At 39.2% G+C, this 25,857-nt stretch overlaps 1 protein-coding gene across 1 annotated transcript in view; it reads left to right on the top strand.

The window, feature by feature from the left end:
- Nucleotides 1-25,618, top strand: part of B3GALNT2 (beta-1,3-N-acetylgalactosaminyltransferase 2) — a 28,790-nt gene extending 3,172 nt beyond the window's left edge. The window contains exons 2-12 of the mRNA XM_005518526.3: nt 9,816-9,963; nt 11,246-11,346; nt 12,411-12,604; nt 13,595-13,690; nt 18,163-18,273; nt 19,040-19,118; nt 20,267-20,450; nt 22,018-22,143; nt 24,197-24,356; nt 24,774-24,830; nt 25,194-25,618. Coding sequence (XP_005518583.2) covers nt 9,816-9,963; nt 11,246-11,346; nt 12,411-12,604; nt 13,595-13,690; nt 18,163-18,273; nt 19,040-19,118; nt 20,267-20,450; nt 22,018-22,143; nt 24,197-24,356; nt 24,774-24,830; nt 25,194-25,328 — 1,391 coding nt within the window. The 3' untranslated portion in view covers nt 25,329-25,618. The remainder of the gene's footprint in view (nt 1-9,815; nt 9,964-11,245; nt 11,347-12,410; nt 12,605-13,594; nt 13,691-18,162; nt 18,274-19,039; nt 19,119-20,266; nt 20,451-22,017; nt 22,144-24,196; nt 24,357-24,773; nt 24,831-25,193) is intronic.
- Nucleotides 25,619-25,857: the final 239 nt, after the last annotated feature.

Raw genomic sequence — 25,857 nt, 5'->3', positions numbered from 1 at the left:
TAGGAGTTTTTTTTCTTCCTTTAGGTACAGTACCATTTTACTGTTATTCTTACTATCTTGATAAGCAGCTTCTAACCAGGTTCCTAGCATTTTGCAAATAATTCTTTTTCCATCCTTTATCTGGCCCTGGCCACTTTTACCTGTTCTTTGACAGCTGTACAGTCATGTCAGTTAACACAGCTCTGTTCTTCTGAGAATTTGGAACTTTGATTTATTCTGTGCTTTCTTAAGTAATCTGTGCTTCTGTAAGACATCCAGTCAAATGTGCCAGTTTGTCACAAATGAGTGGTTTAGGTTGCTTAAAGAATCACGGTCAAAGGTAGTAGCAAAAACAGGTATCACCTGGATTTAACTTGAGCTCTCAACTAAGCACCATGCAGCCAACTCAGTTCCTTCTGCCCCCAGCTCCTGCAGTGGGATGGGGAGGAGGATCAGGGGAAAAAAAACAAAAACAAAACAAAAAAACCCCAAACCAAAACAAAAAATCCCCCCCAAAACCAAACCAACAACAAAAAAACAACCAAAAAAACCCCTTCATGGATTGAGAAGGGAAGAACCAAATTAGAATTAATTTAAAATTATTTATACAGAGGCTGGAAACACAAAAGGGAAAGGGAGACCTTCCTGTTGAGTCGTGAGATTCAGAGTTGACCTCCTTACTTTCTAAACTCCTCATGGAGCTGAGGTGCAGCTAGGTCCAGCCTTAGTCTCAGACTTGGTCAATAAGCAGTATCTAAAGGATTTAGCAGCACTTAATCATCGACTAATTTAACATTTGCAAAGTTATATACAAAGTAATAGGATTTACTATAATTGCTACAGTGACTTTATTATACATCTGAGACAGCAGCATTCATGCTGTACTGGCAGAGGAGTATCTAAGTCAGTCCACACATGCATGTGCACTGACACAAAGAGAAATATTTATATACAGATATATATGGGTATAAGTGTGTAGAGGTATGCCTGTTAAAAATTCCCCTCAAGTTCAGTGAAATGCTCACTTGAAATGTCTTGGCATTTCTCAGTGGGAAAGGGTTGAGCCTCAAGGAATGGAAGGTTTCAGCCCGGGCCCTGTCATCAGTTTTGGGTGCTGATCCTCAGAACTTTGCAAACTGGAGAGTCTGTGAGCTCTGAGGGACATCCTACTCAGGGAGTCACTGTGGTCCAGGGGAGCCAAAGGGCTTCACTCAGGACTAGTTTTTAGGGTTGTTTGGATGTTTGGCTTTAGTCATCCATGAATTTTGACCCTGAACACAATTTTGGTTAGTAATTGCTGGAATTTTCAAAAATCCAGTAACTATGGAGTCTGTTCCACTTAGGGTACAGTTCAGGTAAGGAATGTTCCAGGCCTGTCACGGGATGACTGATTGCTCCTGCTGTCATTCCTTCCTTGGTCAGGCAACAGGAGTTCCTTCCTATGGTCAGTGTCACCCTCACCTTAGCTGTGGTGGGGCAGGTTTCTGGTCCAGTCAAGGGACTGCCCAACTCATTACACAAAGGCCTAATGGGAATTTCTGAGGTGGAGCAGCCCTAAGGAGGGGAAGGAAGGCACCACTTGGAAGTTGGGGGAGGAGAGAAGTAGCTTTGCTCTTCATAGTTTCCCTGTTTCAGGCAGTTATTATTGGAGTTGGTGTTCATTACTGTAAAACCATTCTGCATTGGATAATGCTAGGATAACTAGGATTTTTAATAAGTGGATTTTTTTAATACTGAAAGAGCAAGTGCATGATTTTTGTGCAGGGTTTATTTAGTTGTAAATAAATACTACTGTAAAGTTACTATTGAGTAATGTATTCACACTGAGGAGGAATAACCATGCCTCCTATAAAATGAGAACATATGTCATCTGTAGGAAAATGCTCAATACTGTACATGAGTTGTCTTTTTGTAGGCCAAATCCTTGCATGGTATTTAAGGAAGAGTCTGTCTCTTAGCCTTCGAAGTACCACAAAATGTACAAGATGTAGGTATGGCTGCCTTGGCAGAAGAAAGAAGGATGAGCCAAAGGACCTCAGATGTCTTCTGTGTTGTATTTTTGTATTATTCAGGGTGTTTTAGGAACATTAGTGAATTTGTATACAAAAGAAAGAAATGTCCCTATTTATTAAAAGGCTTCTTGAATCTGAAACTACTTAAGAGGTTCTGGTAGTGCCTGATAAAGCCAGTCTTGTTTCACTTGAGTAATTTTTTTCCCTTGTTTACTACTCCAGCTGCTATTTACTACCTATCACCTGGAATCCCTGGTGTGAATAAAAAAGTAAATCTTATCATGGGGCAGTGTTTTGCAGCAGCTGTGACATAAAAATGCATAATTTGTATATTCTCTTATATTTCTGTGTAGTTGTGTACCATAGTTGTGTGCTATCTCAACAGCTGCAGAATTAGCTACCAGTAGAGGTCAAAGACAGAGTGAACATCAGTTCTGTTTTTTGAGGAGTTTAATTACCCTCCTGAGTAATCATCACCACACATTCAAATGGAAATCTGTCAAAAAGTTGATAACCTGTTTTAATGATTATTTACCTTGGCTTCATTGATTCACTAACACAAGATTGGAGGAGACATCCCCAGCCATCAATTCTGCTTACTATTTCTAATAAGCAACTCTAGGTCTCTGTCATCAAATGGCAGGTGGGCAGCCTACATTTATTTAGTGAAGGCTCAGGGTGGCTTTTTGTCTATTCACTTGGATTCTTAGCAGTTCTTCCAGAGGCTTATTGTCCTGATTAAAAATATGTTCTCATCTCTAGCCTAAGCTTACTTGCAGCTAGTTTATGCCTTTTAATTCTTAAGCTTTTCAGTCAAAAGGGTGTTTCTCTTCCTTCAAGTACATCTTAAGCATGTAACCATAGATGTCAGCAGTGTCTGTTTTAAACCTTTGCTTTCTTAAGTTGAGCACCTCAGGTGCTTCTAACTTCTAGTGGAAAATAGGCTTTACATTTCTAGAAAATAGTTCGGTTTTGTTATCTGTAGGTCAGATGGCTTGAACTGTAAGCAGTGTTCCGGTCTTCACTCATTCCATCTACTTTTCTTCCTCTATTGGTACCTTCTGTAATAAAGTCTTCCTTTTAACTACCCCTTGTGAAAGGCCTGTAGTTTGCCTGCATCCTTGGCCCTCAGTTGTGTCTTTCCCTGTGCAGTATTCAGATGTTCTCTGTGTTCATGATCACATTTACCTTGGTGTCACAGAAAATAGAGTACACTTCTTGGAGGCAGTACTCAGTAATTGGAAAAAATTAAATAGGATCAATCTTGAGACCAAAGGCCTTTGTTTTAATGTCCTGACTTTGGTGGCTTCCTGCTTTGGTTTTTTTTGGTGTTTTTTTGTTTTGGTTTCTTTTTTTTGTTAATCAGTTAATGAGACTCTAATTCACACTTCTGAATCAGATTTGTGCAGGAACATGCTTTTAGGTTTAATTGAAATCCTTGTCTAACTGGTTACAAACAAGTGCTATCCAAAGAAAGTTCGTGAGTAGGAAGCTTAGTTAATTTTTTGTAAAAGTCTTATATAGATGCTAATTATAAAATGACCTCAGAAACTTGAGAAGGAACAGACAGACCTGCTTTTAGCACTCCAGGTGGATTCATTGCTAATTGTGTGTTTTAATTGATGGCACAAATCTTATTGAGTAGGAAGTTACTCACTGTAAGGCTTCAGCTACAGGGCCTAATCAGAAAGCCCCACACATTCTGTGTAAACTTCTGCTACTTGGCTGATGCTAATGCCCTTTAAGTCGTTATTCCTGTTACATTTCTAAGGGGGGGTGGCAGCTAAAAATTGGCCCTTTTGGATTTGTGAGAGTCAATCTTCTCCTAGTGAACAATTATGCAATAGATTAAAACCCACCATTTTCTAGAGTCTGCTTGTATGCCATCTGTTGTCCTGTGGCTTAGCATGTACTTCTTCAGGCACTGGCCTAATGGTACCAAAATATGGGAACAACCTATGAGGTGCTATGAGATGAAGTTTTGCTAAAAGATGGGACCTTCTTAAGAAAGGATGTTGTCTGAAATCTGGTAGTCCTATCTGTCAGGGAGTAGCACGCTTGGTGACAGATAGGTGACAGATACACACCTTTTGTAGGTGTGTAAAGACTTAGACGGGTGGCCTTGGAAACTGAAACTTGACAGGTCAGGTTTGGCATTGGCAGTAGATGTGCAGTCCTTCCTAAAATGCCAGTTGTCCCCCACCCTTCATCTGTGTCCTTCACCCTTTCATCTGTAAGATCTTAATATGACATGGTTTTTCATGGATAGGCCACCCCCAGCATAAAACACTCTCCTAACTTTTGATGGACACAAAATAATTGACAAAGAATACACAAAATAAGCTGATGGTGTTTTCCAAATGAATTGGGACTTTTTTGGGTTTTCAGTTATTCTGTAGACAGATGTCTAAGACCTTGCAAACTACTAATGAGTGGCACTGGCACTGCATTTTTGTATTTTGGCATTGGAGCAGGGGGTCAAAGAGGACCAGTTCTGCCAGAGTTGGCTGAATTAACGTTTTCAACAATTATCCTCTAAATTGCCCACTGAGTGGAACAGCCAGAAGAGAGCAAGTATTCTTCCCTGGGATCTGGCTGTTGTTCCTTGGCAGCAGGGATTGGTAGTCAGTTTTCATCAGATAAAGGTGCTATACTCTGTTTCCCCTGCCCTGCCACAGTCCCTTACCTCCACAAAATTAAAAAAGAAAAGGAGGCATCAGTTGGTGTTGCAAATTTGCATTGTTTCTTTTGACTTTGCTTCTAATGCTTTGGCCACTTTTTCCCAGTTTTGTCTAGAAATGTTCAAATATTATATAATTAAGGTGTTTAGGGTATCATCATTCCACCACTGTTACTACTGCCACTTGGCAATTCAGAAGGACCCTGTTGTCCTGTTTCTTTTAAGGAATGCTGTTGATGTAAAACAAACAGAAACCTCTGCCTGCAGCAGTTTTGTTCTTTGAATCTGTGAATCTTGTATAAAAGCCTGTCTGCCTCATGGAGTACTGCAGAAACCAGGGGTGCACATCTTGGTGCTTTCTAGCTCTAGGGTGAAGTAGGTACTGCAGGAAGGTCAGGTAGCTCTGCTTGCACCAGAACATGTAATGCAGATGAGCTGTAGCAGATTACTTTAAGTGAAGTAGATTAAAAGGGGGAAAGAGCTGCTTTTGCTCTTTGGTTTTTTCTTTTTCTGTGTGTGTCAGCATTCTGTGAATACAAATCTTTATATTGAGTTAATTCCTTCCTTCGTGTTTGTTTGGATCTTTTGTGAAGCGGCAGAGAAGAAAAAGTATTAAACCTCAGGAGTATGGTTGTAAAATCACAGGAATAGGCAGAGATAAAAATGTGTGGGGTTTTTTATTTTGGAGGAGTGTTGTTCCTTTTTAGTCTTATCTTACCAAGTGGATTAGTTGAAAATATTCTAAATAAGTTCTGCTTGACCTACTTAAATCCATTCATTGATTTATTCAGAGGAAAAAAAAAAAAGTAAAAAAGCTGCATTGGTAGCAGAAGATACAAAGCCCAGCCTTCTGTGGAGCTCACTTATTTTAGCAGCGTCCAGTGGAGGTGCTCTGGTGCCTGATACTGCAAGTAAGCCTACACTGCTGTGTTTCTCAGTGCAGGCACTTATGATGAGTCTTTTCTTTGTCCACTCCAGTTGCATGAAATGCGGAGACTTAATCACTTTGTGGACTGCATACTATGTCAAATTTCACTGAAAATGACTAGCAAATTTTGTAGCTGATTGGAGACTCATCAATAGAGATATGTTTAGCAAGACTGTGTTTGTTGACAAAATCAAGCTAAATGATCTCTCGCTCTTTTAATCTCCTTATAATGAAGCAAATATAATTAACAGCCTAATTTGACATTTTATTGAGAATCTGTCTCATGGGAAGAAGAGATGCATGTTCATCTTTGTAGTCTGGAATTCTGAAAAACTTCAAGGGCTGTTGACTGCTGCTGAGGTGGTTAAAATCCGAGTAGGGTCAGCAGACTGCCTGTCAGTGGTGATCTCTTTCCATGTCCAGCTCAGCAGGACACCCACCTCTGCATCTTCAGCTGTGTCTTCTAAAGCCACAGCTTTGTACTCTACATAAACACTTGTTTACTTTTTCCTGTATCTCTCCTAAACTTTTATCTGTTGCTAGCTCTCAGTCAAGCTTGACAGACAGGTGGAGGTTGTCCAGCATTTTCACCCATTTCATGAAAACTGTTGACTGAGAATCCTGTGAAACCTTCCTGAAGCTGATGTTGAGGTGAAAATCTCTACCAATAAAAGCGCAAGTATGGTCAGATATCAGAGAATTGTGTGGAAGACAGTCCTCACAAATATCAGAGCCCAAGAAAGCTTCATTAGGAGCTTACCATAAACAATGTGACACAAGGTTCTGGCGGACTGGACTTAGTAGACTTAGAGTTGACAGAACTACTGCTGACAGCTGCTGCAGAGAATTAAATGAACCTCAGCAGCTGAGGGAGGGATGCTCGCTTTCATGTTTTTGTAGGTTTTGCTGTGGATTAACAGGTAGGCTTTGCATATTTTTCTCAGGTTCTGCTGAGAAGTCTTGGGCTAAGTAATGCAACCGAGGTGCAGCTTTGACTAAGTAAGAATTCTAAAGCAAGGTGGACAGTGGTAGTGTGATCTTTGGATTGGAAGGCTTCCTCTCCTTCTCCATACCTTTGGTCTGCAACACTTCTAGGGTTTATAGTAGAATGTGATATGTAGCTTTTTCCTTTTTTTTACCCCCTTCACAAATCACAAAATTTAGTTTTTTCTTTGTCTTTGAAGTCAGAAAATGTAAAAACATAATTATCTTGCACAAGCAGTTGCAGGTAAGAGTGATGTGTATGATGTGATACAATCTGACACTTAAAATTTTGGCCTGAAAGTGTACAAAAATAGAATGTAAGATAAATAGCTTTGGTCCTCAGTGGCAAGCATTGATTGCTTGTCTAAATTGTCACTATTGACTTTGAGGTCAGCAATGTTTTCTCTCAAATTATGCTGCATCAGAGAATATTTATGCACATATTGGAATTATCCTTATAAATTAATAATAGCTTTAGTATTTTTTTCCCTGTACTTCTCACTTTAACTCCCTTTTTTAAAATAGTGTGAGTTCAGAGAAACACATATGGATCTATTTTCCTGAAATTATAGCATTATTCCTACTTTTCCATAGGAAGTAGAAATCTTTACTAACAAGCAAAAAAAATTTTTGTCAAAGTAAGCTTTCTTTTTTGTTTTGTTTTTTTTTTAATTTTTAGTGGTTTTAAAAGTAAAATGATATAACTCTTGGGACAGAGAAGATCTTCTGAATATAGACCACTCCAATGCTGTTCTAAAAGCAATTGGATATTAATTCTAAAGCATCTGTTACATTAACATTGTTCCCATGTGGATGGTTCATAAGGAAAAGCTTCACTTATTTTAAAACAAACTAATTAAAAGCATATATATTTGATTTGAGTAGCTTATTTTTAGTTGTTTTTTTTAAAAGTTCGTTCAAGGTAGCTTACGTTATTCTGAGCCAAGTCACCCCATAGACTTGTGCCCTCAGTTTTATTTTTCTTTAATTTTGATTTAATGGAATAGTTCTGCTTCTTGTTAAAAGCAATGTTTTTAAAAAAGAAATCTGTGTAATCAGTACTTCATCTGCAGTCTACAAGCATATTAGACCTATGAAATTTATACTGGAAGGCTTGAGGCTTGGAGTTAAGGCTGAAGAATAATCAAGGGATGGATGAAGAACAAGGGAAAAAAGGGATGTGTAAGCAGGAATTATGTAGCTACACAGGAATTTGCCATAGTGTTGTACTTTATAAACATATGTCTGTCCCATGAATCTCTGCTGTCTTGGAGAGCTGGTGATGCTTGGCTATATAATGATCTATGAGGACATACAGAGCCTCTGGATAAATGATATTTACTAGCATAAAGGAAAACTAAATTGGTATTTCGATTGAACAGTGTGTTTGACTTACAAGTTTCTTCAGATGTTACATAGGGCACTAGGTTTGTTGTTCTGTAGCAAAGAAATAATATTCCTAATTCTCACCACCAGTTCAATCATGGTTGTTGTAAGAGGTCCAACAGTTGACTTCAGTGAAAAAAATGAAGAATGGAACTAATGGCTCATTGTTTGGAATTTTAAGTTGTTCTGAGCCTAAGTTGATGAAAGCTTCTCTTAATAGGTTAATGTTCAGCTTAAGTAATTGATACTCTTGTAGCTGTTTTCAGTACAGATTCATTTAAGTAGTGGTGGAACTTCACTTTCTTGTAGAAAAATCATTGTTTGCATACTTAGAACTAAAATATTAAGTGGGAAATAGACTGGGAAAGTTTTACCTGTGGAAACACCACTTTCTGTTTTTTCTGCTTTTGCATTTTTTTGAAAACCAATTCCAGAGCAGTTTTATTTGGCTTTTGGAGTGAGGGCTATTTTTAATAGCCCTAAAGAACAGCAACAAAGTTCTGAAATCTTGATGTTTATTCAACATGGAACAGAGCAAGGTCAAGGCCTCTCCTCTGCATACTGAACACTGACAGTGGGATATAAGGCTAGATGGATGTCTGGTGGGATTTGGCACAGCAGTTTTTGTGGCAGATGCTGTGAGGTCCTAGGTTAGAGAGCAGTGTAAAATAACCCATCTATTCAGCTTCAAAGTGGAGAAAGGGGATGCTGGTACAGAAGGTAAAGTCTGGATAATAATTCAACTCCTTCTAGTGGGAGTTCACAATACAGACTTGGCAGTATGTTTAGCCTCCTAATTAGATTCGAAAAAATCTTGTCTATGCTATATGCAGTAGTTTAAAGTGCACTCAGATTTCTTTTCTTTATCTGCAGCCCAATGAAAAACATAGTCAGATGAGAGGGAAGCAATCCTTTGCTAAAACTAAATGCAAATCTGTATTAACTCTAGGATGTCTGATAGATTAAACTAAGCAAATTCACTTTAGCTACTTGCCTGACTGTTTACAGGCTCTAAATCAGAGCTTCTCAGGTCTCTATCCGGTCATAATCCTGCTGGAAATCAAGTCCAGGTTTCGTGATCTCTAAATTAAAACAGCACAAGCTAAATCCTGGATTACAAGTATTGGCAGTGGCATCCAGCTTTGAATAAAGCCAGAGCTTTAGTCCCTGTGTAGGGATGTAGCATCCTGTGTGAAGGCAGACTGGTGTTCCACTTCAAAGGGTTAGAAACAATAGGCCTTGAGATCCCACACTGAAATTGGGAGGCAGAAAGGTAGTGCCAGCAACTTTAGAAAGAAGGGGGGAAATATGCATGTTAGTGAAGGTTTTGGCGTATTGAAAATGTTTCTCTGATTCCGAACCAAGAATGTGAAAGTAATCCTGCTGTTGGTTTTTAGTGTTTCAGTTCTCTTGCTTTTAGATGTCCTTTAATCACAGAATTTTGGAGTAGTTTTGGTTGAGGGGACCTTAAAGATCATCTAATTTCAATTGCCCTGCCATGGGCAGGGATGACTCCCACCAGACCAGGTTGCTCAAAGCTCCATCCTACCTAACCTGAGTGCTTCCTGGGATGAGTCAGACACAACTTCTTTGGGCGATCTTTGCCAGTGTTTTACCACGCTCTGAGTAAATAATTTCTTCCCAATATCTAATCTCAGTCTCCCCTATTTTAATTTAAAACCTTTTCCCCTTGTCCCATCACTATCTGCATTGCAAAAAAATAGCTTCCCTTCGTTTTTGTAAGCCCCTTTTAAGTACTGGAAGGCTGGAATTTTAATTATTGCTTGCAACTCAGGCTTGTGGTAATATGTGCATAAAGTAAATATTTGTCACTTTCTACTTCTAGGTCCACTATCCTTCTTTCCTCAGTGGAAGCTGAAACATTATGATGTTATTGTAGGTGTTTTGTCAGCTCGACACAATCATGAGCTACGCAGTGTTATAAGGAACACTTGGGTCAAGCACCTGAAGCAACATCCTGCCCTGAACCAACGGTAACCTCCACTGTTTTGTAGTTTGGGCCTGGGGGACAAGATTGAAATACCTTGATATAGTAGTGCTGAAATATCTTGATTTAATAATTTTTCTTTTAAAGTATTTCCTAGTTTATTTGTTTGTTTGTTTTTGAGCATCTTGTACTCTGATAGATTTTTTTTAAGTCTGCTTGATAGTATATAAGAATACTTACTGCCTTGGGCTGTAACTACTTTTTATACACTGCTCTTTGCTTTTGCAATTACTTGCCACTGTTCATTAGTGATGTATAAGCCTTCCTCTTTTCTGTGTTCCAATGTATGGTGTGCAGCTGGAATCCTCGGTAATCCAGGATTCTTGAAGGCAGGCAGGATCTCATGTGGTGGGAGAATAACGAAAACTCTTGCAAACAGCCTCAACTCTAAAGTTCAGGTTTATTTCCCACTGAAACAGGTGCACCATACTGCTGCAGTGTGAGTGGCCCTTCCTGATTGCTTGCACAGACCTGACATGTACACACAGGTCTGATTTTGCTGAGAAGCTCTGCTGCAGTTCATCCCTGGAAATGCTGCCAATCCTCACACCTTGGTACCTGCCTTGCACTGAAAGCATTTTGCTGTTCCCATATTTGGTCTCAACATGCAGCTTGGAGTGCAGCATATGACCTTTTATATTATGACCTTAAATTATGACCTTTTATATTATGACCTTAAATTATGACCTTTCATATCTTATGTGGAGTTCTGGGTGGATCCTTGCTCTTTGTACTACTTGGTGTCTCCCTACTATGGAATAACTGTGATTAGAGCTGGAGAGGAACCTCTTGTTTTGCTACAACCCAAAGTTGAAATATTTCATTGTACCAGGTAGCCCAGAATCCTTGGTCCTCCTTTGATGTTATGTGACTTTTTTCTTACTGTTTTTTTCATTGACTTTTGAATGGCTAGTATTTAAACAATCTTGAATTAAGTAACAAACCCAGGCCGGGAGGGGCAGGTCTCTGGGATCCTTCAGTGTTGCCTTAGGTCTTTTTTTCTGTTTAGTGTGCTGGCTGTCTTTAATCTCATTTCTAGCTGCCAATCTTCTTGTGATCTCAAAATGTAAAATGTTAATGTGGATTTGGAATTGAGCTCCTACAAGGGGATTCATGTGGTTCCTCTGCATACCAACTGTCATTGCTGATTTTTAAGAGGTTCAAAATCTTAACCCTGTGAAAGACAGGCCATGGTGATAAAATTGAGTTTATTGAAGATGGAGGGAGGAGGGAAGAGAACTGGTGTTAATAAAAGCAAATTATTTTAGTGTCCTTGTGAAGTTTATAATAGGTGCGCATGGTTGTGCTGTGCCAGTGAAGGACAGAGAAGACCCCTACTCCTGCAAACTTCTGAACATCAGTAATCCAGGTATGGAAGTTAACTTTTAAAAATCTTGTGGTCTGAGCTAGAGCTAATCATATTTTCTGAGAGTAGTTTTGGGTGTTTGAGACAGCTAGTCTTGAAAACAAGTACCTCCTAGAACCTGTTGCACAACCTTTCTGGAAGTACCTTGTGCAGGCCAGAAAGGGAGAGATATTTGGGCATGTGAAGGGGAGGCCATTGACTTTGAATGGATTTGCATTTCCCTTGTGTCACCAGACAGTCTCTCCCATATAACATACATTTTTACTTGATCTGTGTGTTAAATGAAGTTGGAGAGAGAAAAAATGACCTGGCATAGTGCAGTTGTGAAGAAAATAGCAAGGTGACAGTCTTGAGTGTCAGATGGACTTCTCTGGTGGCAAAGTGAATCTTCTAAGCAAGCCTGGCTGATGGATTTTTCAGATTCTGCTTTAGAGAGAAAATAATCAAGAAATGTAAAATGGGGGAAAAAATTAAATGCCATACAAAAATTCCTAACTAGAATTACCTTTTGGATTTTATTTCATTTTTGCTCTTTAACACACGTTAACTAAGAGCTGCTAGGCACCTGAGCCATGATTCAACACAAAATGTAACTTCTGTTGCTTTCTCTTTGAATGACAACATCCACTGTTCCCAAGTATAAATGGTACCTCAGGGCTTAGGTAGGCAATAATGCCAAAAAGCAGGCAGCTGAATTAAGTGGAGGTGTGTGCCATTTTGATACATGAATAATTATTTTATTATGCTAATATGCAGGTATTCATGCAGTCACATAGCATTTTTGTCTTCCTGCTGTGGATTTATTCTGTTTCTAATATTTTCCCTATGGATATGTAGGCAATGAGTTGCAACTGCTATTAGCCTGCAGATTGCTGTATCACTGAAATTTTTCTTGCTGCAGTCTGCAGCCCATTGTATTTTCTTCGACTCCAGTGTTTGATTATCCTTGTGCACTTGTGAGCCATGCTAATTTACCAGAATGCTTTGCATGTAGGCAGTGTGCTTTGTGTGTATCCAGGAACCATGAGCTTTTCTCACCTTACCTCTGCCCTTTCCTTTCCATACAGTTTTGAATCAGGAAATTGAAGCCTTCAGTCTCCCTGAGGACATACCTTCTGTGCTGTCTGAGGACAGAATCGTCAGTGTGAACTTTCGTGTACTTTACCCCATTGTCATTACCAGCCTTGGGGTATTTTATGAGGCTGATGGGGTGGGATTCCAGAGGAACATCACTGTAAAGCTGTACCAGGCAGAACATGAGGTAGAGTATTGTAGTTATGTTTTGAAAGGATGATGTCTCTTTTTTGTGGATTAAGTTCTTACAGAAGGTGACATGCTTGTGTTGGTGAGTTAGAAGAGAAGTATTTAACTGACAAGTGTATGAATTATATTTTTCTTCTGTTGCATTTTAAATTCTCATGTATGTATAAAGAGGTACATCCTGTATCAGGAAAAGATGAAATTCACAAAGTGCTGGGAGTTAATCTAGATGCTGTTATGAAAGAGCACTTAGATCTAATTCCAATGCACAGTTTTTTTGTTTGTATTTGAGGTTCTAAATATTGATAGTTACTAAGGAATAAAAAATAAGCTATCGAATATATTTAAAACACATGCAGAAACATACATTTGGTGTCTTCAAGCAAAGATGCAGAACAGCTATAATTTCTTGTCTGTCTTCTGGCAAGACATTTTAAAATTTTTAGATGCTGGTAATAATTGGACTTCATTGATAATTTCCCCCTGTCCAAAGCTATTATGGGTTTGATAGACTAGCTTTGTGATTTGGAGGGAAAATTTTTTTTGAGCAAGATTGTTGAATTTGATATATTACATTTATCTCAACCAATAACTTGATAGGCCAATTTCAAGACTTCTGCTTATGCTAACAGTAGAAAGAATTGTAAGTATGGCTTCCATGATGACCTTCCAAGGAGTTTGGTTTATAACAGCCATAATAAAAATAAAGTTATACTGTAATCAAGTTCATGTTTCCTAAATTGTAGATTTTCTAAATGTTCAATGTCTGGTGAGTTTATCTGCATTAGCTTTTTACTTCCAGTGAAGGAGAAAAGTTAGTATCATAAGAGAGCTTGGAAACTGTTTTCTGAAGATTGGAATTTGGCAATGCAGCATCCTTATGTAATTTGTTATTATCTAAGAGCCATTTGATGGCCTGTGTAATACAGTAGCACTTTTAATGTTTGTTTTGGGTTTTTAATTTTAGCTTTTTTCCGCCTCTTGTTTACAGGAAGCGATCTTCAGTGCTCGCTTTAGTCCACCAAGCTGTGGAGTGCAGGTGAACAGATTGTGGTACAAGCCAGTAGAGCAGTTTATTTTGCCAGAGGTATGTGCAGTATCAGAACTGTCAGCAGTTCTTTTAAGTCATCTGGACAAACTGACTGATAAAACTGGCCTTTGCTTGAGGCAGAAAAGGGCAAGTGAAAACTTCTAGAATGTTAATTTACAGAATCACAGAATGGATGAGTAGTTGCAGGGAAATGCTGAAATCCAGATTTGGATATATGGATATATAGTATTTGTTTTACAGAATCTTATTATCACAAGTAGTTATAAAGCATAAGCCTGGAAAATAAAAATTGATAAAAAATTACATTGTCAAATAGTAGCAACTTCAGAAAACTTAACCTATTTCTGATTGAAAACTGTACCTGCTTTGATTCTGTGGGAGAGTTTGCCAAAAAATGTGAGGCCTCTTTCTCCCTTCTGCTTTATCAGTCATTAGCACACAAAATAGGGAGGGGAGGATGGCACAAATTTCTAGGGAACAGCTGGAAAAGAGGTTTCTGCATCTGGTGTCTTGGGACATAACATCAAGATATTGTGTGTTACCTTTGCACAGTGTTACTTGTTTTTGGTATAGGGATATGGAACCTACTTGTGGCTGTATAGGAAGGAAGGTGATTGAACACAAAAGGAACAGAATATTGTAGGAAAATACTCTGGTGTTTGATGAATGGTTTAATGAATAAAGGTTGGCTCAGAAGGAGAATCCTAGTTAGCAGACCCTCCCAGGTACAGGGAATTGTTCTCAGTGGACCAGTGATCTCTTGATAGATATCTCAGCTACCATTTTAGACAGTTTTCTTTAATTGAAATATTTTCCTGGGCTCTTGCTGCTATTTCTGTATGTTGTCTTTAGTCTGGGATGTTTTATTATCAAAGAAATTGTGTTTCAAAAAAAATGAAGCAAATGAAGATTGAAGAGGGAGGGAAGAGAGGACAATTTGGGCCAGTTTATTCCCTGATTTATTCCCCTGGCTCTATACTAATGAATGCATTTGGAAATCTGTTAATTTCAAGGGGAATCTGCAGCTGGCCGATTGGTTTATCATCTTAGACTGTGTTTACTGAATGCTGTGTAAGTTGTAGTGTTGGCAGGAGACCTTTCAGGTTAGCAGACCATTTGCAGTATTTTGTGCATATGTTTTGGCAATCTAATTTCATACTAAAATGATTAAGGGTTTATTTTACGTTTTTAAAAAGAATATTGGTTACCCAGTAATTTGGTAGTCTATCATGTGAGCCTTTTCCCTGTAAGACTCTGTTTTGAGATGCTAAAATTCCAGGCAGTTGTAATTTTGCTATAAAAGGTTGCAATTTTCCTGAGAGGCAGATGGGAAGTATTTCCTTGAGAGAGAGAATATTAGTATTCATATATTTCTTTGTGTGGGCTTCCTTAGTCTGATGTGTGTCATGCGCTGAATGCTTACAGGGTAACACGATGTTTCTAACGTAGATGAATAGGGCTTATGCACAGCATGCAGTCTCCTGTGATGCTCAGGATGCTGAAGCATACACGATGATTCAGAAGAGGTGGCAATGCCCACGTGTTCCTGTCTGCTTGTTTAAGAGCACTAAATTTAGTGAACTGTTTAATTGTTATAGGATGGTGTCTGAGACAGCGTCTATTCTCTGTCTTTCCACCTTGAAGAAGTAATGGATTGTACAGACTGCTGAAGAGCTTCATTCATCTTCCAGCTGAAGTGCTGCTCTTTCTGCTCGTCTTAGGGAAAGGAAAGGAAATGCAGTATTAGAATAAGCATCTGGCAGGCCAGATTGTGAGAGACAGGATCGATCATTCAGCTTTGGAACGACTGAAAGCGCAGAGCAGCAGAAGCGCCAGCAGATAACTAAAACACACAGGGCTCTTACAGACAAGTCTTAGCAATGCGCTTATTTTGTCAAAAAGCTGTGGGCCACTTGCATGAAGATGGGGCTCTGTACTGCACATATTCTGTGTTACTAATGGGGAATAGTTGGAGGAACAAAAAGCACAGCAGTGTTCAACGTTAGGAAAGGAGTTTGGCAGGGCTGCATTATGTCAGTTCACCTGTTCGGTATTCACTGTAAATGCCACTGCGCTCTGGCAGCAACAAGGCTGGAATTTAAATGGGGAAAAAACAGATGATGTAGTCTCAGGTGTGCCACTAATGTTTTTGCTTTAAGCATTTTCGGGCCTCAGCTTTCATTAAGTGGCTTACAGTAAGAATAGCTGAAGGCTAAAGTCATTAGAAAATTTGCTTACAAGTCTCTCAACCTGGAAAATAATGATCATTTGCAGCCTTAGAATGCCTTACACTGAGGTTTACAAGACCCCTGGTACATTTGAAGTCAGTATCAGTAATAGTCAGTGGTGAGATTTGTAATGTTTCTGCTTGCTGAGGCATGAAAGGACTCCCTTGTTCCTAAAGGACTCTCCTGTTCACTAAACAACTTTCCAAAGGTTGTGTCTATGAATAGGACACTGAAGTGTGATTAGAGCCCAATCACTACAGTAAAAAACATTGTAATGGGAGATGACAGTCACTGCAAAAAGAAAAACTGAGCCACTAGAAGAAGTCTTAATATTGGTCCATTTATTTTGATAACTGAGAAATAATTAAACAAACAACAGAGAGCTGAATGTGAGTGAGCAGTGCCCTGGCAGCCAGGAGGGCCAGCCATGTCCTGATGCTGCATTCAGGCACAGCATCCTCAGCCAGGCAAGGGAGGGATTGTGTCGCTCTGCTCTGCACTGGGGCAGCCTCACCTCGAGTGCTGGGGGCAGTTTTGGGTGCCACAATGTAAGAAAGACATTGAACTGTTCAAGAGTGTCCAAAGGAGGGCAATGAAGATGGTGAAGGAGGAGCTCTGTGTGAGGAGCTGCTGAGGTCACTTGGTCTGTCCAGCCTGGAGGAGACCAAGGGGAGACCTCAGTGCAGTTACAGCTTCCTCCTGAGGGGAAGAGGAGGGGCAGGCACTGATCTCTGCTCTGGGGTGACCAGGGACAGGACCTGAGGGAATGGCCTGAAGTTGTGCCAGGGGAGGTTTAGGCTGGACATTAGAAAAAGGTTCTTTGCTCAGAGGGTGGTTGGGCACAGGAACAAGATCCCCAGGAAAGTGGTCACAGCACCAAGCCAAGGGTTCAAGAAGAGTTTGACCAATGTTTGAAGGCAGAGGGGTGTGACTGGGGAATGGTCCTGCGGGGTCAGGAGTTCGATAGGATGATCCTTATGGGTCCCTTCCAATTCAGCTTATTCTGTGATTCTGTGAAACAAGGGGAAGGTATTGAGCATGGAAGTCAGGCTTGAATAAACACTGGCCAGCTTCATTATTAGCTTATAAAGCTGGCATTTTAAATAATAGATGAGAGACTTCTGAAATACACACACAGCTGTTGTTAAACACTGAGACTGCAGCAGATGTTAAGACCTGCTTCTAGAGGAAAGCAAAAAAGTAAGCTGAACTTTAGACTTGTAGGTGTTTCAGTAACCTGGAGAATTTTTGGAGAAGGTTTCTAGTGTACAAGTAAGCTAAAATGGGGACGAGATGAGAGGTTGGTATAAGTAGACTTCCTACAGCAGCAGAGATGCATCTATAAACAAGTTGTTTTTCTGTTCCACACTAACAACCAGTGTGTTTCCTATGAAACTGGGAGAGACAAAATGGAATATGCTCATCTAGGAGTCAGGAGTATAACAACCCTACCTTTTCATAAGGGATAAATTGCTTTAAAAATTTTAAAAAATAAAATTCTACCAATACTCTTGTACAACTTACCACCTGTTCCTTTGTATGTTCTCAGGGGTCTTCAGTTTAAAGTTGAGATTAAGTCCTTTGAAATTCAAAAGAATTTACACACACACACACACTCACACACACACACACACACACACACACATATATATATATGTAAAACATGGAGTGGCATAACCTAATTTGACAGTTAAAACCAGAAAATTTTGAAATTATTCACTTGCCTTTTTATTCCTTATCAACCAAGATGTGAGGTAAGAATTCTGTCACTCCTGCAGTAGCTTGTGGCACTTCTACTGTGGTAAAGGTGGACATATTTTTCTTTGAGTTTTGCTGGTGTCAGGATCGAGTCTCTGATCTCTGTTTGGCAGATAATGATAAAAGCTGAACTTGTTTCGAAATCTCTTTTAATGTATTCTCTTTGTAATGTAGGATTTTATATTTGATTTTTGAAAATTCACTTCAGGTCACCTTTAAATGCTATTTTGATGATTTTAGAAAGCCAAAGTCTTTTACACTAGGCTTCTGTTAAAAGTTTAATATAGAGATTCATGATTAGTCTTAAAAGAACGATTATGGGTTACTGAGTTTCATGGACATGTTTCATTTATGCATAACTTATTTTTATTGATGTATAAGTAAAACATTTATGTTGTGCACCCAAGCTAAATCTTGTGTGAAGTTGACTCCTTTAAAATAATTTTAAAGAGCCCAAACTGTTTGACTTCCATTTTTTAAGTGTTTGTATACCTGCATAACAGTGTTTTGCTCTCTTACCAGAGTTTTGAAGGTACAATTGTATGGGAGAGCCAGGATCTTCAGGGCTTGGTTTCAAGAAATCTTCATCGAGTGATGGTGAATGATGGAGGAGGTGTTTTCAGAGTCATTACAGTGAGTCGAGTCCCCTCATCTTCCTTTCCACCATGTTTCTATTTTTCCTATAAGTGTTGAGAATTTAGCATTTTACTTTCCTGTGTTTCTCTGTGTAAATCATTAATTCAGTTGGCTTTATCCTTTTGTCTCAAAAGAGAAGTTTTGCTTTGCCTTCTTGCAAAAAAAATATGCTTGCAAGTGGCATTTTATTTTGAGGAGAATAAAACTCTCATTGTCAGATGTGAAGCAGTATCAGTATATCAGAGATGGCAAAACGTGGGTCAAAAATCCTGTGCTAAAATCCCAGCTGACAGGGGAAAGTCTGGTTATTTGCTTTTTGGCAGTGTGTCGCTTTTCGTGTCAAATTGCTTGCCTAAACATCCTGTGTCGTCGTAATTTAGCCAGAATAATTTTGCATTTTACTGTGAACTTCAAAACTAGTTTTCTGAAAGTTTCAGTGCTACTGCTAGTTTTGGGTGAAACTTTAAAAAAAATGCCACAAAACTTCAGTCAAAAATCTTAGTCTAAGTCTTTCATGGCGCATTGTGTGATTCTTGGGGTGGTCCTGTGCAGGACCAGGAGCTGGACATCAGTAATTGTTGTGGGTCCCTTCCAGCTCGGGATGTTCTGATTCTGGGATTATGCAGGTGCCTAAACCAGCAGAGCTTTAAATTAATTTCATTATTAATTGCCAGGAAAGTTCACACCTTAAAATCAGAGGGTAAACACATCAATAAGGACAGATTATTTAATCTATTCATTTCCATTAATCTGTTCCTAACAGGCAGGGGAAGGGTCACTGCCACATGAACTCACAGAAGGTGTGGAGGGAATAGCAGGTGGTTTTATATACACTATTCAAGGTAAGTCCACAAAACGTAGCATGACACTTGATGTTATGGTAAAGCAGGTAATTTCAATTACACTTCTGAGTATAATTTGTGCTGTCTCCATGAACTTAGTCACCCTAGGTTTTCTTTCAGTAGAAACATTTTCTTCCTGGCTCTTTTATGCTTAAAGTCAATGTCCTGATGTGGTTGCTTTGCTTGCCTTTTGTCAGCCACTCCCTTGCATCCCTTTGTCTTTTTATCCAGACTCTCTTCTTGGTTTTTTGTTATCCAAAATCAAGTTAAAAAATGTCATGCAATGAAATCTTTCCCTAATATTTTTCACACTTCTTTCTAGTTCTGCTGCAGTTAGAGGTACTGTACACAATGTTTAATATGGACAAGCAGTTTCCATCCCTGTTGTTGCTCTTTTGCACCTTTTTCAGCAGAATGTTCAGAGATTTTATGGGAGCCATTTCTAATTTCTAAGATTTTGGCTACACATTGCTGGAGTCAATGTGTTCTTTTTGGTCCATTAAAGCCAATATAAGCAGTGGTTTTGAGAATGTTCTGGCTGTGTTTTTGTAGCTAGGCCTGGCAGATATAATTGGGCAGAGCCTGAATTGAGGTGTGTGCTAAAGCCCTTCCATCTTCTTTGCCAAACCACAAACTACCACCTTATCTGCAATATATTTTTAGCTTTTACCTGCAGTTATGTGAGGTGGTTCAGCAGGGGCTGTCTGTGCTACATCAAAGCAATGCCTATTTGATTATACAGCATTGTTTGTTTGTTCGTGTGTTTATTTTTTTACGCTAGGTACATATACTTAGGAGTAATTGACAGTGGCCTTTTTACTCTACAGGTAAGAGTAATAGAGATGTCCCAGACTGTTCCTTATATTAAGGAATCTTAAAGAGTTTAATTATTTTATTACTGAAGAGAATACTTTTTTACTTTAAACTTTCAGTGTCAGACCTTACACAGAAATGTATTTCTTCGTAGTTCTGCAACTTTTACCATTTTGTAGAAATTTTAAAATAAAGTACAGGATTTTCATAACCCCATTAATTTGAATGCTTCTTCAGATTAATTTTGTCAATGTGTGCCCTGTATGATCTAGGAGAAATGTGAAATAATATGTAGATATGCATCTTTGTTTAATAATGGGTGCTGTTTCTTTCAGAAGGTGATGCTCTTTTAAAAAGCCTCCATACTCGCCCAGAAAGGTTTACAAGTCACATTAAAAACCTTGAGAAAGAAGATGCTTTATTGAAGGAAGAAAGCAGTACCTATGATGACATTGTTTTTGTGGATGTGATTGACACTTACAGAAACGTTCCCTCCAAATTGCTGAACTTCTACCGATGGTAAGTTGAAAAGGAAGTATTTCCTTATTTTCTCTTAGGAATGGTGCTGTTTGTAGGGCAAGATGATTCAGCAGATTATGTTATTTTATAGGTTCCATGAAACACATGCCTTATGTGATTTACTTCATTAAGTTGCATTTCTCTCTCACAATTTTGGGTGCATGTGGTGAGTAAAGTGGCAGTGCCTGTAGTTTTTTTGAATGCTGACCCTTGGTGCCTCAAATCAGCACAAGCTGGCAAGACAGGCTTCTGCTCTAAGAGTCCAGGCGTAAAAAATTGCATTTCTCCATGTCATTTCTTTTCATTCGTATCTAACTGAAAGCTAGCAGTTTTAGTATTTGAAAGGATGTCTTTTGACCAGTTAGTGTACATACTCAATGTTTTGGTTTGTGGCCATTGCTCCAGTCCCATAATCATCTTGATGGGCCTTTGCTGAACTCTCCACCCAGTATGGCTGTATCCCTCTTGTACTGAGGAGTCTGAGACTGCACATCTGTTGTCCAGATGTGGCCACACCAGTGCTGAGTGGAGGGGAAGGGTTGGAAGCTTCTGTACAGGGAGGACAGAAGGCTGATAGGAAGAATTTTCATAGTGTAATGCATTGTGTGTGGTGAATCTGAATGGTAGTTAAGTTTCTATCTCTAATTTGCAGTGATTTCTGTTACTCTGAGACAACTGTTTCAGTTAATTGATGCTGCTGTGGAGTAAGAAATACAGTTGACAGTTGTAATTTAGCCAAAATTCAGTTTAATTGCTTGCAAGATTATGCACTTACTTCACAAACTCCATAGCTATGAATGGTAACTGAAAAACTGAACCATGCTTTCAGTTCTAAAAGCAGGTTTGCATGTCAAGATTTAGATCTTTGTGATAATTTCTTACAGATTAGCAGTTTTTCAAGATTTAGTAATAAAATGCTTTTAAATATACCTTTCTTGTTGTAAGGAGTTACCCTTACAAACATTTCTAACCAACCCAGCTATTATCCCTAGAATCTTAAGCTTTTTTGGTAAATTTATGCATGTCATATTCAGCCATTTCAGACAGTTAAAGATAACATTTTTCGTATTTGAAGGGTGCATTTACAGAGAAAGAGTAAGTACAGAGTTGTTTCCACAGATGTTTTTCACCACCTACAACTTTCTCATTGCCCTTGAACTGACTGTCTTGTCCTGAAAGTAGGCTACTGACATGTAGCCAGTGGCTTTTAGCAGCTGTGATGACGTCCCTGCATCAGGGATTCATATCCTTCTGAGGTCAATACTGCTTAAGATGGTTTCATTAGTAAATCCACTATCTGTCCTAGAGAACAAAACTTCAAATTTGTTTTCTTCTGCTCATACAAAAGTCCATGTTACAAGATCATCATAGGGTACAGCTCCATCTCCATTGAAGGACAAGCAATCAGCCTTGGTTGATAGAGAAAACATTTAGAAGTCAAGGGTAGGAAAGACATTCCTTCCCTTTTGCTTCTCCCCCTGCATCCCAAAAAAACCCTTGCAGAGCATACTGTCTGTCGTTTGGGGTGTGCAGCTCAGCATCTCATCACTTTTCTTTTTGGCTACAGGACAGTTGAATCAACAAGTTTTGACTTGTTGCTGAAGACGGATGATGACTGTTACATTGATTTGGAAGCTGTTTTTAACAGGATAATGCTGAAAAAATTGGACAGGCCAAATATTTGGTGGGGAAAGTAAGTTGTTTTTTAAAATTATCTTTAAGAGATAGATACCATTTCTTTAGAGAATGGTTCAGTTTCCATGTGGGTTCCCCTCCTATGCCTAAGGAAGCTAATTGTAAAAAGCAGGACTTCTGTATGTTAGAACTTTGAATGTCAGAAGCAGAAATCAGTCCTTTACAAGAACTTTCCAGAGTATGCCTTTAGAATGATTTAAACTTGCTGAATATCTTACCTGGTTTTAAAATGTGTTGTATTATAGACATCTTTGTTGTGGTACTTGAGTAATTAAGAATTTTCCAGCAATTACAGTGAAGTTAAAAGGAAAGTACATACTACAGAACTACAAATATTACTTTTTGTGATGTGATTTTTCTGGTGGGCTTGAGGAAGTGGGGTAAAAAGAAGAAACAAAATTTTGGTTATGGTTTACACTTTATTGTAACATCTGTGAATTTCAGGCATTGCTACCCATTTCTGCTGTTCAAAATAGCAGATCTGAATAATAAATTTTTGAGTGAACTTCCCCAGCCTGTATTACAATTGTGAATAACCACAGTGATCCAAATAGCCCATATCTTCCCTTCCATCCATGGAATGCATTGCAGCTCTGGTATGACATCCAGTATAGCAGAAACTCTCTATGCTAATATAGCATTCAATATAGCATAATGGTACAGTGTGTCTTCATGTTGCCCTCTGCTCATTGAAGAATAGCAGGCCTTTGCTGCTTTGTTTCACAAACCTGGTCCTGCCTGTTGCTTACTCATAAAGTGATTTAATAAGGTGTGTGGTCAAGTGTGTGAAACAGTTGGTTATCTTGTGATTATCTCAAAGATCTGTATCAGTGACATCTTTGAGTGTAAATTCTTTAATAGTCACAGTCTTCAGGTCTGGCAAGTGATGTGTAGGGAACAGCACAGAAATAACCAGGAAAGTGTAAAATTATTATCAAAGCAGATGTTTCTCAGTCTGGAGGGGGTTAAACCCTTTATGCTGTGATTCCACAGTGGAAGATAATGGGTCTAAAGTGAATTCAGCTATCAGCTGAGACTTTTATTTACTTTGTGCTTTAAGATGTCAGCTTCAGTTGGGAATGGACTGAATCTGATAACACTTCTGCCACTCAGCTGTAATTAATTCCTCCTTTTCAGGGCTGTTGTCTGAGGTGACAGTTCTTGGTAGCTCACTCAAGCTTTTCAGCTGCTTGTGCTCATGACTGGAAATCAGCAATGCTGAACCTCTTTGTAAAACAGGAGCGAGGAGACCCTGCTGCATTGACACAGTTATGTCTCTTAGCTGTGACTGCATGAGGTATTTGTGAGGCCAGAGAAGTGCAACAGCAGCTTGCTCCCAAACAGGAAAAGCAGGATGCTTCTCAGTGCCTCACTCGGCATTTGACAGGGTCCATAGCGCTGCACAGTGCGTCAGCGAGCTCTGCCACGCTGGGAGCGTGTGGGGAGATGATGCTGACAGAGACCGCTTCCTGCAGGCCTCGAGGAGTGCATAAAGCCTTCCTTAGAGAACACCACTGCCAGGAAGAGTGTTTTTTGTAATTCAGTGATGGCAGCCTTTGAACATCTCCTTTGTTGAGATTCATTTGGAAAACAGCTTAGAGAAGGTACTGCTTCCTGATTTTTAAGCAGCCACTAGTTTTAACAGGAAAATGGGTTGCATAACATCGCTATCTGCATCCCTGCTGGAGGCACTGCCTTTGTGTCATGTTGATTAACCGCAGGGATTAATTAGCAAGACACAGATGCCCCTGTTAGAAACTAGGTAAGGCTAGTTCAAAACCCAACAGCAAGGTGCAGACGCTGCAGACCTGACTGTCAATGTTGCTTTTGTTTCTGTTTTGAAAACTTTCTCTTATTATCCAAGATTGAGACCAAACAACGGTTACAATTTTAGCTTTATGCCTTAGAGAAATAAGACTAGGAACTATAATTAGGATCACCTACTTCTTCCTCTCAGTCATTTGTTATCAGTATTATTTCAGTTGTTATCAATGTTCATAGGTTCCACAGAGAGCTCTCTACAAACATCTCATGTCTGACATGGTCTTCAGTTTCAGACTAAATTGGGCAGTTGATCGAACTGGGAAATGGCAAGAACTGGAGTATCCAAGTCCTGCATACCCAGCCTTTGCTTGTGGGTCTGGCTATGTCATCTCCAAAGACATTGTACAGTGGCTGGCAAGCAACTCTGAAAGATTAAAAACGTACCAGGTAATAAAGACTGGTTCAGTTTTTCTGTGTTAAAGTGGTCTGGGGAACAGCATGTACTGGGTGAGTCAGAAAGAACATTGCTCAAGTGTTAGTGTTGGGCTCTCCTGGCTAATGTGGGCTTTTGCCGTAGTTTTGGTTGCTATGCTTAGTGCCTATTCTAGGTCAAAGCACAGATGTTTTGGACTGAGAACCTCTGAAGCTGTAATCTTGTTTTTTATACTCTGTTTTTGTAAGAACAGTGTATTATCATGGGGAAGGTGGGAGGATTATTTTAACACCTCTGCAGTAGTCTGGTGTAGGTTTTTAGTAACCATTCTTTACTGCTGGTAGATGATGCAACTTATTCCAGGTCACAGTCATGCTTTGTGCTTTGTTAGTGCTCATATCTGTATGTTTTGTTCTGATGTGTCATCTCAGGGTGAAGATGTGAGCATGGGCATCTGGATGGCAGCTGTAGGACCCAAGCGATATCAAGTAAGTCTGAAGGAATTGTCTGACCTTACAGAAAGAGGACATGCCTGCTGTCCCAAGTAGCATAAAACAGGACAAATGTTTTTTCTTTAAAAAGGAATTTAAATAACCATTGAATTAAAAATCCAGAAGAAAAAAAATCTTTTAAAATGTGTTTAAAAGAAAAACCACAAAACTGCCACAAAGCACCTGCAGACTCCATCCCTACCCCCAAGTTCTCTGAACAGGTCTAGCAGATCAGTTTGGGACCATTGTGTGCAACGTTTGTTACTAGAAACAATAAACACCTGATTCTTGGAAGTGAAGATTGTTGGAGAGTACATACTTTGTAAGAAAACCTGTTGAAATGGTTCTCTCTCTTAACAGGATGGTCTCTGGTTGTGTGAGAAGACATGTGAGAGTGGCATGCTGTCTTCCCCCCAGTACTCTCCCCAGGAACTGGGAGAGCTCTGGAGATTAAAGGAACTGTGTGGAGATCCATGCAGATGTGAGGAAAGATGATGGACTTGCCTTGGAAAACAGAGTAGTATATAATGATCATGGAAAAGTGTACATTTGGTTCATTCATGGAATAAGAAATATTAAGGTAACTTTTAATGTTGGGTTTCAACTAAAGTATAACAATATTTGCACATCCCTTTTGATAATCATGAGTGGACTGATACTGTTCGTTTTCTATAGTATAGATGTTGATCAGACAAAAACCAAAATGTTCAATATTAAAAAAAAAATCCTTTTTATAAAAAGTCAAAGACCTACTTGTAATTAATAAATGCACATAAGAATGCCAACTAGCCTGTCTTTTGTAAATTAAAGCACTACTGATTTGACTCAGTATAGGGCTGTTCCAGGATCCCGTGGAGAGTTGTGCTCAGCACCAGGGCAGCTGGTAAGTCTTGCTGCGCAGGTTCTGTGCTGTCTAAGGAGTTGCCCTCATCTGTGCAGGGATGGGGACAGCAATGGGGGCCAGGATTTGTGATCAGTTTGTTTATACCACTGTCATTTAGACAGAAATAAAATCAAGGTTTGC

This window comes from Pseudopodoces humilis, chromosome 3 (assembly GCF_049639895.1).
Source record: "Pseudopodoces humilis isolate 2021_Gansu_Grassland_sample_001 chromosome 3, ASM4963989v1, whole genome shotgun sequence".
Lineage (NCBI taxonomy): Eukaryota > Metazoa > Chordata > Aves > Passeriformes > Paridae > Pseudopodoces > Pseudopodoces humilis.
This window is presented reverse-complemented; position numbering and strand designations above follow the sequence as displayed.